At 43.5% G+C, this 13,640-nt stretch overlaps 1 protein-coding gene across 5 annotated transcripts in view; it reads left to right on the top strand.

Annotated features, from left to right (window-relative positions):
- Positions 1 to 2,609: 2,609 nt before the first annotated feature.
- The window catches only part of LOC125012751 (transducin-like enhancer protein 4), a 36,356-nt gene continuing 25,325 nt past the window's right edge, over positions 2,610 to 13,640 (top strand). For 4 of the 5 annotated variants that reach the window (XM_047592875.1, XM_047592874.1, XM_047592872.1 and 1 more), the window contains exons 1-4: positions 2,610 to 3,225; positions 3,593 to 3,690; positions 5,367 to 5,430; positions 5,575 to 5,619. In XM_047592875.1, coding sequence (XP_047448831.1) covers positions 3,181 to 3,225; positions 3,593 to 3,690; positions 5,367 to 5,430; positions 5,575 to 5,619 — 252 coding nt within the window. In that variant the 5' untranslated portion in view covers positions 2,610 to 3,180. The remainder of the gene's footprint in view (positions 3,226 to 3,592; positions 3,691 to 5,366; positions 5,431 to 5,574; positions 5,620 to 13,640) is intronic. The other variant, XM_047592873.1, reaches the window with a different exon arrangement.

Below are 13,640 nucleotides of genomic sequence, written 5' to 3'. Positions count from 1 at the left end.
CCACTCTACACACCCCCCCCACACACACACACACACACTTACACATCCAGCTCGCTCCCCATCTACGCTCAAAATCCGCTCCTGTGCAATCTCCCGTGCATCAGCTGCCAAATGAAGTTCCTCTTTAGAAAAAAAAAAAAAAAAAAAACAAAAAAAAACTTGGCTGTCGAATCGTCTGAGGCATCGCGCCTGGCGGCGGAGGCAGCCCTTGTGTTGAAGCCAATAATCCAGCGTCAGGGCTTCAGGTGCGCAGAGGGCTGTGATTGACAGGACTCGATATGAGGCCCTCGCCTCACTTGACATTTGGGTTTCATAAGGTCTGGAACAAAAGGCAGGGGCAAAATAATCAGAGAGGGGCGCAGGCAAATAAATCTGTTTATTCCTCCTCACCTGCCCCCCTCCCTCACCTCTGCACTTCCTCTGCTCGTCCACATCACGGCTCAACCCTTGGAGGGGAGAGAGGGAGGGCACGATATTACCTTTTCAGAGCCTTAGTGGATTCACGCACCACGACAGCAGGTCACTTTAGGCCCTGTGCTTACCTGAGATATTAGTTTGTATGTGCGGTGGATAGAGATGTGTATTTGAATGGCTGAGGCGGTGTGTGTGTGTGTGTGTATATGTGTGTGCACAATCCCGTGTATGTATGAGGGAGAGGCAGAGACAACAGAGAAGACGGAGAGACGGGCGGACGGACCGACGGAGAAAGAGGATATATATATGCGTGCTGTCATATTGTGGATAACCATTCGTGTGTCTGTTTGAGCAAGAACGTGTAACGATAAAGAAGTCCCCCTTTTTTATGTTTTTCTCACATGCCACAACATTGAGACACAGAAAGTGTGATGCAGGTGACAGTGATTAAGGTTTTTTTTTTTTTTTTTCACCCGGTCAGTCAGTTCTGCTAAATGACTGAAGACAGGCTGTGGCTGAGAGAGCTGCTGACCCGGCGACGGTGTCTTTTCTTTCATCTGCCCACACTGAGCCCGCACTCGCTGCCGTGAACGCAGGAGACCGGAACACTATATGCACTCATCCCCTGGAAATGAATGGCGTCAGCTGTGCGAGAGAGAGCGAGGTGGAGAGTCATAATATTTCAATTTACAGCAGGAGGTGTCTTAATTGGCTTGTGGCACTTGGAAAATAATGTTTATTTCTTTTTCTAGCTCTTTTATGTTGTTTAATACGGTATTTATGCACACACATGTATGTAGTTAAAGTGTTATTTAAGAGGGAATATTAGGTTCATGCTATTGCTGTTGTACACCAGTCAGCCACAACATTATGACCACTGACAGGAGAAGTAAATAACATTCTATTATCTTGCGACAATTCAGTGTTCTGCTGGGAAATAGTTTGACCCGGCGTCAGTGTGGATGTTACTTAGCTAGACCAGACCAGACCAGACCAGACCAGGTACCCCAATGGCTCAAGATGTTGACCTGGCCTCTGAATTCTCTAAATCCCAAACTGATCACATATCTGTGCCCCTCCCCTCAACTCATAGGACCCAAAGGCCCCCACTAACTAAGTGGTTAGTGCTACCAGACACCACAGGACACCCTCAGAAGGCCCATGTCCATTCTCTGATGAGTGTTTTGGAGGCACGAGGTGGTCATAATATTATACCTGATCTGAGTTTTTCCATTTCATCGCAAAGTATGGTGCTGGATAAAAACCTAAATTATCAGGATTTCTACTTTGCAACAGTCTCTCAAGGACTTTGCATTTGACCAGCTACGTTGTTTAAATGTTTATGTAGTTTCAGTTCATAGGCTAAAACGCTGACAAGAGACATTCTGCTGCAAAATCAGGACTTACTAATGCCTCCTTTTGTGTTTTCAATGACTTCTGCTTCTAAACGGCTGTTCTGCGTCTTGCTCAGGGACACTTCTTCCACCACCGGCCACGCACGCTGCAGGCCCTCCAGCCAGAGTGAGGCGAAAGCGATGAAGCAATCCTGAAATTTATGTACACACTCTCCAACATGACACCGGCATAGAATGAGGTCTGATTAGCTGATTGACATATGCAATCAAACACATCCCACCTCTGCTGCAATCATTCACGTCTAAGTGTTTACATTTGAACGCTCTGCCTGTTGTGTGATTTGCATCATATGTGCGAGAGGCCTGAGGTACCTGAGAGGCAGCTAAATAACAATTTAATTGCAGGGTGGTGAGTGCAAGCTGTGGACATAACGGCAGGCTGTTTAATAGGGGATTCAATTAAAAACAAGAAGGGGAAAAAAAGAGACACCTAGGGGCCATATGTTCACGTCATCCTGCAAGTCTCCATAAAAACACATAAGTCAACAGATAGTTTCCAGATTAATCCCTGTAACATCTTTTAGCGCCAGACCGAGCCCCCACGTGGGGCGTCTGTGTAAATCGCATCCTTCCGGCTGTGATTGGACAACTCGTGCGTGATTGGCAGGAGGATGCGGCGCAGTGTGCACACTTCCCTGTCGCCATTGGCCGCTTTTAATGGCCGCTCCTCCCTCAGACCACACACCATTGGCTTTGGGGGCTTCGCGGAGGAGCCGGGAAGTTGTAGTTCTTTACAGCAGACGCACATCTGTAGGGCTTATTATCGACTAATATGAATTAAACTACACGTCCCGACGTCACGGTACGGGCCCCTGTAATTGTTGTGAATATGTAATTGCGCTCGTACGACTGGTTGCTTCTAAATTTGGCGTCGCAGGGGCAGGCTCCCACAGTCGGTGAGGTGGTCGCTCGGCCGGTGCTGCGTGAGGATGCGAACGTTAACGGAGGCTGTAGGAAATAAACCGATACACGCGTGACACGGGACGCAGAGGAGAGGAGAAGCTCAGCCGCGGACGCGCAGGGTCACGATGTGCCCGAAGTTGATGCTTTGTAGGGAAAATCGGAGAAAATAGAGGATTCGTTGTTAGTTTCGAGGAAGAACGTTGCGCTTTGTGCGCACAGACAGTAAGGTTCTGGAGCAACTTCTGCTTTGATTATCACACTGAATGGACTTTTGAAATACCGACTTATTATCTCTGAACAGACAAAGCTCCGAGGATGTTTCCACTCTTCACGGAACCTGCGCGTAGCCCGCAACCCGTCTACTGACTGACCTTTTACGCACGGGGAAAAATCGGTTCTCGCACATTTTGTTTTCTGTATACGTGGATGAACTTTACAATACATTTTAATGATTCGAGATCTGAGCAAGATGTACCCCCCGGCACGGCATCCGGTAAGTAGAGAGCAGCAGCAGTTAAGGCAGTATGTCAAAACAGCGCAGATTAACAGCCGCGCGCCTGATGCGTAATCAGTTTAGATCAAGTTTCCGTGCCACTGCGCGCTCCGCACGGACAATTGCGCTCATTGTCAAACTGCTGCAGCTGTGCATGTGTGCGTGTCCGTGAGTGTGCGTGGGTCAGCGTGTAAGGAGACTGGGTGAAACCAAAAAGGCCATCCGTATCACAGAGGCCTATTGTCAGCTACAGTCATGCCTGTGTGCGTGCGTGTGTGTGTGTGTGTGTGTGTGTGCGTCGTGACACTGAACTTTGGTGGCTCAGTTCTTCCTCTCTTTCCTCGCACGCTGTTTGGTTTGGGTTGAGGTCCCCCACCAGCCGGGACAGCCGTTCAAGTTCACAGTCACCGAGTCCTGCGACCGGATCAAGGAGGAGTTCCAGTTCCTTCAAGCCCAGTATCATAGGTGAGAGTTCGGCTGGAGAATGACACGAACACATGGGGGGAAACATCAGATCACTGGACATAAGACAATATATAAAGCTGCAAAGTTGATTCATTTATTAATTTACTGGGATGGAGAATCATTTTTATATGAAATACATCTTATACAATCATAATGTAACAAGGAGTTTGAAGAATAGCAAAAAAACAACAAAAAACGGTTTTAATATTTTCTGAGCTTTTTTAAATACTTAAAAAAAACCCGATTATCATCGGGGTTTGGGATACAGTTCTTAAAGTCACCTTGGACTCTAGTAACTTTCATTGACAATATTTCTTGCAGTGCTCACATTATAAATCAAGACAATAATCAGTCAGTAATGGTGATGTTTACTGGTTGCAGCCTCAGCCTGTGTTGTAGCTGAAACCTCATGATTCAATTAGAAAAAGGTTAGAAAATTCCTGTGATGCTCCAGTCATGTCTGAGTCATACAGTATGACCAAATTATTAGTGAAATGAGTGATGCAAGGACATGAAATAGTGCAAGGGAGAAATAGATTTTTGTTAGGTTTCGACTTAGAAACTGAATGTTCTTAGTTGGGACGTAAATATCCTTCTGAAGATGTTTAAAATTAATCCCATCAAATAGTGGCTATGGTGCTGGTATCCCATGTTTGTCTCCGGTGCACTCATCACAGGTGACTAACTGCAGGTAAACCACATCAACCTTGCCATGCACGTCTCTCTCTGCGAGTGCAAGTGGCGTGAAATACTTTTTTAGCCGACATGATGAGGTGTGAAATACACTGCTCTGGGCAGAACCATAAGCACGACACCAATGCATAATAATCGGCCACTTCTGGCCCCCCGGCGTAATTATTACCCAATCACTTGGCGGGATGAACCGGTGGTCCGGTTTGTCGGCCAATCCCGGGGCTGAATAAGGCCGAAACCAAGGCTGTAATGCTGCAGCCGCCCAGATCAAACCGTTTCATGCCAGGGAAACGTGAACGGGAGGGAGGCGCTGGTTTGGTTTACAGGAAGGAGGCGAGGGCGGGTCGACTCCAAGTGTTGCCTTCGCGATATGTTTTATTTAAATTTTAAAGGAAAAAGTTCTTTTGGATGATATATATATATATTTCAGTGTCTTTTTCTTTTAAAAGCATGACGCAAATCTTTGCCAGAATCACACACCTGATGATCTGTTCATTGAGAGACGCACAGCTGTTAAATGGCTGGAAGATTTCCAGTAACAAACAACATTTAAAGGAGTTCAGCTTTTGTGTTAGATGGATCCTCATTATATGGTTGCCCTTTTTTGATGATGATGCAGTTTAGGCTTTCCACTCACACTGTAAGAATATATGATGAGGTTTGTGTGGCCCATTGATCCATTAATTACTGCACTGCACCTGCTGAGTAAGTGCCTGTGTCTGGGGTGGGAGGAAGTGGTGTAATCCAAGCAACTTTTATTCTTTGTTTCGATGGCACGCACAGATTTAGAAATGCAAATTTAAAGTGACAGGATGTAGTGACTCTCGGTATATACACACACACACACATATACAAGTCTTATTTTTTCTCGAGTTTCAGTTTGTTACTCTGAATTTGTTTATTTCTGAGGCAGACAAAGTCAGAAACTGTGCGTTTGATCTTGACATGCGCTAACGAAACATGTTGCTTCTGCCTCCTCGCAGTCTGAAAATGGAGTGCGAGAAACTGGCCAGCGAGAAAACCGAGATGCAGCGACACTATGTCATGGTGAGTGTCGCAGAGCGTGGCCATTAGTAGCTTTGGTGTCTGCACAAAAAAAACAACAACAAAAAAACGAAAAAAACAGAGAGAACCAAAGAAGACGTATTTGGCTGACCTCGATTTAATCTTTTTGTTTTTTTTTTCCTCCAGTACTACGAAATGTCGTACGGACTGAACATCGAGATGCACAAACAGGTAAGAAGTCGCTCAAAAAACTTGTCATGCACACTTTTTCTGCGAGAATACATTATTTTTAATACTTCTTCCTACGCATAACGGTGCCTTCGCCTTTCTCGCCTCTCTCAACATATTGTACATTCCCTGCTCGTGATGTTCTCATATTAGTCTCCTTAGTGTATCAGCTGCAGAGCTACGTAGACACAGTATTTCTTTCTGATATTGTTTTTTGAAGGTACCCCCAAAGAGTCCTCTATACAGTACGCTGTGTCCAAATGATAACACAGTGGCCATGCTAAGTTCAGTCAGTACTGGTATATAGTTTTTCTATTTTCATTAAAAGCGATGCAAATACATTAAAACATTTCACATCAACAACATTAAGAACATTGAACATACTGTAAAATATGAGTTACCAAAACTGTAAGGTGAGGAAACCAGGACATAATCTATGTGTAAGGTGTTTATTTTTTCATGGAAATGCGCTTTTAATCACCGAGGTAACAAAAAAAAACGAAAGAAAAGAAAAGGCATTCTTAAGAATCCGCTCCCGTTCCTCGTCGCTTCCTATTTTTCCAGGAGACGCTTTCGCCTCGTGAGGGCTGAGCAGTCATTCACTCGCGTGAGTGATAATTTCGACGGTTTAATTGAACAAGAAAATGGGGCTGAAGAATGACTGCAGCGAGCGAGGATTTGGCCTTTAACGAGCCTTTACATTATTCCTGCCTTTTTTTAAACACCGGAGGTCATTAGCATAAATGTCTGTGTTAACCACACGTCAGCTGCCAGGATAAATGGACCACAGCTAACCGGCTACACACTCATTTCCAGAGAAATGGTGTGTGTAGTGTGTGTGTGTGTGTGTGTGTGTGTGTGTGTGTGTGAGAGAGAGGTAATGATAGATGCTTGGCTGTTGTCTTCCTGTGTGTGTGTGTGTGTGTGTGTTTCTCTGCATCTATACCGAGTGTTTGCTTTGCTTTTTGTGTGTATTTAGCACCATGTACATACTGTACATGTTTACTGTGTGTGTGTGTGTGTGTTTGTCTGTAGCCACGCTGCCGTTGTTTATTTAGTTTTGTGTATCCGTGCGCACGGTGTGCTCACATATTGTGGACTTTCGCTTGTGTGCGTTTTGTCGTGCCGCCGCGCGTGTTTGTGAGTCTCTGCGAGGGAACGCACACGTTCAGCTTTTTTACTGGCACGCTAATCAGACTTGTCTGATGAAACATGGGGTGTCTGCTATAAATCCCCGCCGCCTGCTGCTGTGTGCGTGTGTGCATGTGTGTGTGTGTGTGTGTGTGTGTGTGTGTTTAAATGGGCAAGAGAGACAAAATGAAAAGCGGTAAAATGTGGCCTGTGGCTCTGTTTGTTCGGTGTTCAACAGTAAATCCCCTAATTTCTGACAGCAGCCTGTGTGTGTGTGTGTGTGTGCACGCTTTGTGCGTGTGCACGCTGTGTGTGTGTGTGTGTGTGCGTGCGAGTGTTGGAAGCAAATTTCGACGTGTGCTTCCTATTTGATACGACGATACGAGGTACGTGGCCTCATGGAGAAAGATTGAAGAGAGTGTGTGGAGGGTGGCGATGTTGTTGAGGGTGTGTGTGTGTGTGTGTGTGTGTGTGTGTACGTGTGGGTGGTGGAGGAGGGGGGGTCGCCATTAGTTGGCCTCCACTACCAAGTGAGTCGCTAATATTGCTTGTTTAGCATTTTCTGAGGGTAATAGGCCCATTGATTTTTGGCTCTGCTCTCTGTTTTATTTACACAGAAGGGCTCCGGTGCCCGGGGAGTGAAATGTACCATCGCTCGTTAAAAGAGAAATTGACTCGTGGATGGAGGAGAGGACAGGCTGGGAGGTGGGGGTGGTGGTGGTGGTGGTGGAGAGGAGGGTACGACAGAGGGGAGGTGGGGGTGGTGGGGGGGACAAGGGGGTGCGAGCGGGGGAGGAGGTGCAGAGCGTGGGGCTGAGCTGCCAGAGGACAGCTAATCAATTGCAAATTAGCGAGGCTGAAAGAGAAATAAAGCGAGCGGAGGATGTGGAGAGAAACGGGGAAGGTGGAGGGAGGGGAAAGTGGCGAAAGTAGGAAGTAATAAGACGTTTTGATACTGGAGAGTGGCAGTGATTTCGATGAGCTGTGACAGTTAATTTTTACGCGGCGGAAACAGGGAGCCACTTGTTCCGATGGGAGGATTTTGGTCGCGTAGATTTTCTATTTGGTATTTTAAGGTTTGGATTTGGACTTGATGAGGCCTTCAGATGACAGTATATGACATTTGACCGTGTTATTGCTTCATACTTTCAGATCTAAGTTTTCAAAATCAAAGCATTTCACATACATCAACACCGATCAGGCATAACATTATCACCATTGATCAACCATCTTGTGACGTCTACTTGAAACTTTTGGACCTGACATTCATGTGGATGTTAATTAGACATGTAGCACCCACCTAGACCAGACCAGGCACCCCCACCCCTTAGCATAAACACCATAAAAACATCCTCCCAATTCACTAGATCCCAAAATGATCAAGTATCTTTGGGATGATCCACAGAAGCCCCTCACCTCAGTAAAAGGTACAAGAGAGACCTGCACAATATTACGAAGGTGGTCATAATGTTTGATGGGTATAAAGCGCTCTATGTGAGAGGAGTGGTAAATGGTAGAAAGTTGGATAAAACTCTACAGTGTGTTGTTGTTGGATCCAACCTGGGAGTTTAAAACCAACGAGTCCTGAAACAACACTTGGAACAGTTGTCAGAAATTACATGGTGGTATAAAGAGCGACAAAGTCCACATTATAGGTAGGAGATGGTGCACAATAGAATAAATCAGATGCTTTATATCCACCCTGGAGACTTGGGTTCTTGTCCCATGTCATATATGTAAATGTGTACTTATAATTCATTTTGGTCTCTGTTCCGTTCAGGTTTAGACACCAGAACTACTTTGTTAGGGTAAGAAGAAGTTGCTTGGAAATTTGACCACTTCGGTTGTTTTCCTGAATAGATTAGATTGGATTGGATTTGATTCAACTTTATTGTCACTGCATACAGTACAGGTACATACACAACTGTGCAAATAGCTAAACGTGCAGAATTAATCCCATAATAGGGAAGAAGGCGTGACTTTTGTATAGTAAGTAATAATATAAAAACATATATAAAAAAAGTGTCATACTAATATTAATATACAGTATATACATATGCACATACATACATTCATGCATACATATATATGCACATATAAACATATACCTGTGAAAATATGTGTGTATTTATGTTTATATTCTCTTTCTTGCTGGTAATTAGACGATAGTTGATACCAATCCTGCATCTTTCCACTGTCTATGAGCCTTTATCCGTCAAAATGTTAATTTAGTTTTGATAAAAACATGAGAAGTTACATGAGTTTTTATGTGCTGGACGAATGGAGGCCTTGGTGCCTCTTCAGCTCTTTTATTGTATATGATTGTATAATTTGACATTAACTAACAAAAGCAATTCGAAGTGGACAAAGTCTCTTTTTTAATTATAGTTGTTTCACATGTAAATGGTGGTTAGGGTGGTTACATCACGTTCCTGTTTCCATTTAAGGCTCTTGTTTATTTAATTAGCAGCTGATGTGTATGATGCACGAGTCCCCTTCAGTCTGTGGTCACATTGTGCCATGTTTGGTTAAAACATTTAGTGTAATTTCACGAAAAGAAGGACAACCTGCACACCCACCCGTATCGCATAGATTCACTTTTTAGTGAATATTTAGTAGAAAATTATCTCTTATTTGCATTTAAGACTTTGTGTCAAAAGTTAATACGAGACTCAAACGAGAGCTGCATCACGTTAACACCGGAGTGAGTCTTTACTCTAAGTGTTCATTTTGCTGCATGAGCTGTTTGCAGTCCGTCTGTCTCTTTGTTTTTCCTCTCCGTCCCTCCCCACCGGTCTTGCTAAGTCTTTCACACACCCACTCACACACACGCGCAGTCACGGGAGAATATTGCCTTTATACGGCGGGGTCCATTAGGTGTATTAGCTGGTGGTGAAAAGTGGTGCTGATGTGGTGCTTACAAAGCTCCGCAGGGGAGATGGACATTTGATCTCCTATCTGACCCAATCTGACTCCAGGGCTGCGGCCTGATCTAATTTCTTTGTTGTTATGAGTTAAAGTGGGAGTATTTGAGCTGTTTCTCCAGTTTTTAATACAATTATCATCATCCTTTTGGACAGCATCTTTAGGAATACGTATTTGTTGCTAGACTGGTCTTGCCAGCTTGTTGTCACAAAGAAAACCCCGTAATCCAACAAGTTAGTAGATAATGAGTAGGTTCCCTCAGATGAATAATGAAAGCATATTCAGCTGCAGTTTACGAAACCGTTTTTGTTTATAGGATTTCCATGGATGGATCACGCCATAACTTGCTCTGTTGTTGAGTTTTTTTTTTTTTTTCTTGTTGAGTTGTTGTAACAGGAGGAATATTTCTCCAGACACACACATACAAGATAAATTCAGAACACATGATCTCACCTCTGAGGTCGCTGCTGCTTTATGTGACCGCAGAGCCCTATAATCTAGCAATAAGCTCCACGGATCGACCCAGGTTGATTCCTAACCTTAGAGGACTCTCCGTTCAGTCGTTTCCTATTATTTATTCTCTGTCAGGCTGGCGAGAGGTGCAGGTCGAAGCTGAGCCCTGATCATTGCTGAAACAAATTCTCCATGTTTGCACAAACTGCAGGACACGTTTTGAGTTTGGTTGTTTTTTTTTTCCATGCTTTGGTCTCTGCAGAGTGAACGGACGTGTTGGCCACACTGGCTGACATTCCCCATTGATGTAAAATGTCAGCTGAAATTGATTGTGTTGCCTCTTGGACAAGCACCTCCGTTCTCTTTTCGGCTTCAGTGCTCAATGTTCTGCGTTGAGCATCTCGGGGTCAACGCTTCAACGTTCAAGCCGTTAGTGGAGATCTGCAACTTAAAAACTGACCAAGGAACTTCCAAAATCCGACAAAAACAAGTGTTTTGGCAAGTTTTAGTCACAGTATCTGAAATACATCTCATCTCATCTTCTACTACCGCTTATCCTCACTAGGGTCGCGGGGGTATCTAGATCCTATCCCAACTGTCATCGGGTGAGAGGTGGGGAACACTCTGGACAGTCAGTCTATCACAGCACTAACACAGAGACAAACAACCATTCACACTCACACTCGCACCTAGGGTCAATTTAGAATCACCAATCAACCTAATGAGCATGTCTTTGGAGGTGGGAGGAAACCAGAGTACCCAGAGAAAACCCACGCAGACACAGGAAGAACATGCAAACTTCAAACAGAAAGGCCTGAGCCAAAATTGAACCTATATGATACAAACATTTATTACCGGACCATTAATCAAACTCGATCCTTCTGAAGTTTTGTGACAGAAAGTTGGTCTGGAGTCTCTCCACTGGGAGCTGATTATGCTCTGGCAAAGATCTGCCAGGTCAATGTAAATTGACTGGACAGCCTCTGATGGCCTCTCCATAGTGAAATCCAAATCTGATAGGAATTAAGTGGCTAACATTTAGGTTAACATTTAATTTTAGCCAGAGTTTCCAGGAATGTTACCATACAGGAGAGGGTAACTTGCAGCCATTGTTTTGACTTTCAGCGTTGTCTCTTCCTCTTAATATAAAGCAGAATTCATCAGACATTGACTTGTTCATTCGCTAATGGGGGCAGACCATAGTTAGCCAGCTCATAGTTAGCTTGTTCGACTTTCTGAATGTGGTCCTTGTCCCAGTTTACATGCAACGGAGAAAATTGAATAACTGACTGGAACATGTCCTCCTCCTCAACACTAGGTGGGGATATGTGTCCTGTCAGCGGGTTAATACCACGTTAATATGGCCCCTTTTACGGTTGACCTAATACATCATATAATAAGCAAGAGTCGTTCATGCTGCAGACCGGCATTTCAAAAAACAACAAGATGGCTAATAGTATGTTTCTTTTTAATCTCGTACGTAATGTGTGCACTACCTATGGTGCAGATGATGGTGCTATTCCTCAGGTGGTTCTTCTACTGACTCTGTTTACCTTCTTTTTCTGCAACTGGCTTTCTTGAATGTGGCACACACTTTGTCCAGTTAAAAGTCCAATTAAGGCGTATACATGCCAGAGAAAAACGATTTCGCATTATCTGGGCGTCTTAATCACATAAGGAGAAATGTGTTTACATGCACTTAAGTTGTGCGGTTGAGTTGGATTGATTTGGCTGATGATTTGATTTTTTCACGTGCATGTAAACGTACTGACTGATCGCCTTGGTTAAATCCTTTTGTTGTATTGTGTTTGACCACAGGTTTCTCAGATCTTTTACTAACCTCCTCTGATTCTGGCGTCCTACAACGCAGCAACATGACCTGTTGATAACGGTAGCCGCCTTTTCTGCTCTAACCATTGTAACATAGTTGTGCCATAAAAGAGTCTACATGTTAGCATCGTGTACTCCAATCCTCACCACTGCTGCTGCGAACCGTCCGTTCACTTCGTCAAAACCACTTTCTTTATTCATCCTCTGCCTAAACTGCAGCTGGGGTTGGTCACAGCCTCACCGACTCATATCCCAGCTCTGAAATTTACTGAACCTGACCCAGTTTCCCTGCAACGCTTAACACTAAGATGCCTTTGAGCAAGGCACTTAAACCCCAACCAACTGTTTCAGTGGAGCATCTCAGAGGCCAATATGTACTGGGCGGCTCCCTGGTGTGTCTGAATGTGAAGAGGAACCGAGCTGAAAAAGGGCATGTGTGCTCAGCAAGTCTTCCCTGGATAAACGTTAAATATAAAATGTCAGTGTTTTATGTTCTGCGCCAGTGTGTGTGTTTGTGTGTGCGCCTGTGCTTCTGGCACTGTGTTAATAGCAGGTAAGTTGAAGTGAAACCCTCCCATGAGTTTCCCATCTTCTTGACACTAAATAGCTCCTTACCTCTGCTGCTCAGACGTCACGTGTCTTGCGAAATTATCTTTAATCTCTGCGTTCGAGGCCAGTTCGTGTACAAGAAAAGAACGAGAGCATGTGAATGTCAAACGTGTTTAATGGTCTTTTTAAACACGGAGTTGTATCGTAGTGAATAATTGAGAGACAGTATAGATCCTTTTGACTTCTTTATCCCTCAGATCTTTCAGAATAACTGCTAATCTCTAAAAAAAAATGCATCTTATCTTTTAAATGCATTCTCTCTCCACATCTTTTTTTTTATATATAATTTTTTGGGAGAATGTCGTTGTTTTTTTTTAGCCACAGATATTTTCTGCTGCATCTAATCTGAACTTGCACATGCTCCTTCTTTGGCACCTCACTTTCTTATCTTCACCCTCAGTCCAAATGACATGTCCAGACATGTGAAAGTCAACTTTCATCTCCAGACTGCTCGTCTGTAACTTGGAACGGCTGCAAAATATATGATGTAATACAAAAGATTAAACTTTGAATGCAGTATTTGCTTTGCTTTCAGTTTAAACCTATTAAAAACATATTACTTTATTTCTGCCTTCTGTCAAACAATCAGTCAGTCAGTTACAAGTAGGGTCTTATTTTGCTAATTTTCAAAGTTAAAATGACAAACATACTATTAGAATTTATTAGCTGTGTAATGTGAATATTTGTTGACTTTTTTTGTCTCATGTGACAATAAAATACCTGGATTTATATTTTATATTTTGCAAACTGTACATTTGTGATCTTTGTGTTTTTTAATGAATTAAAAACTGATTTGAGAAAGGGATCGTTAGTTTAAGCTGTGGCTAAATCAACATTTTACTTTATTGAGTCAAAAAGCCACAATCTCTTCCTCTTTTTTAGCTTTTTATGCTACAAGAATGCACACAATCTTTTTTGCTTATTTTGTTTTCTTACAGATAAAGTTTGAATCTCTGAAAAGTAAATGACACTTAAAACAGCTCACCTTTACCTCTGCTTCAGCCTCTGACTGTATCAAGTATTATCACCTTACAAAATGCAAAGTGAGCGAACAAATTTGTATCAATAATTGGTGT

Source organism: Mugil cephalus, chromosome 8, assembly GCF_022458985.1.
Source record: "Mugil cephalus isolate CIBA_MC_2020 chromosome 8, CIBA_Mcephalus_1.1, whole genome shotgun sequence".
In the NCBI taxonomy this organism is placed as follows: domain Eukaryota; kingdom Metazoa; phylum Chordata; class Actinopteri; order Mugiliformes; family Mugilidae; genus Mugil; species Mugil cephalus.
This window is presented reverse-complemented; position numbering and strand designations above follow the sequence as displayed.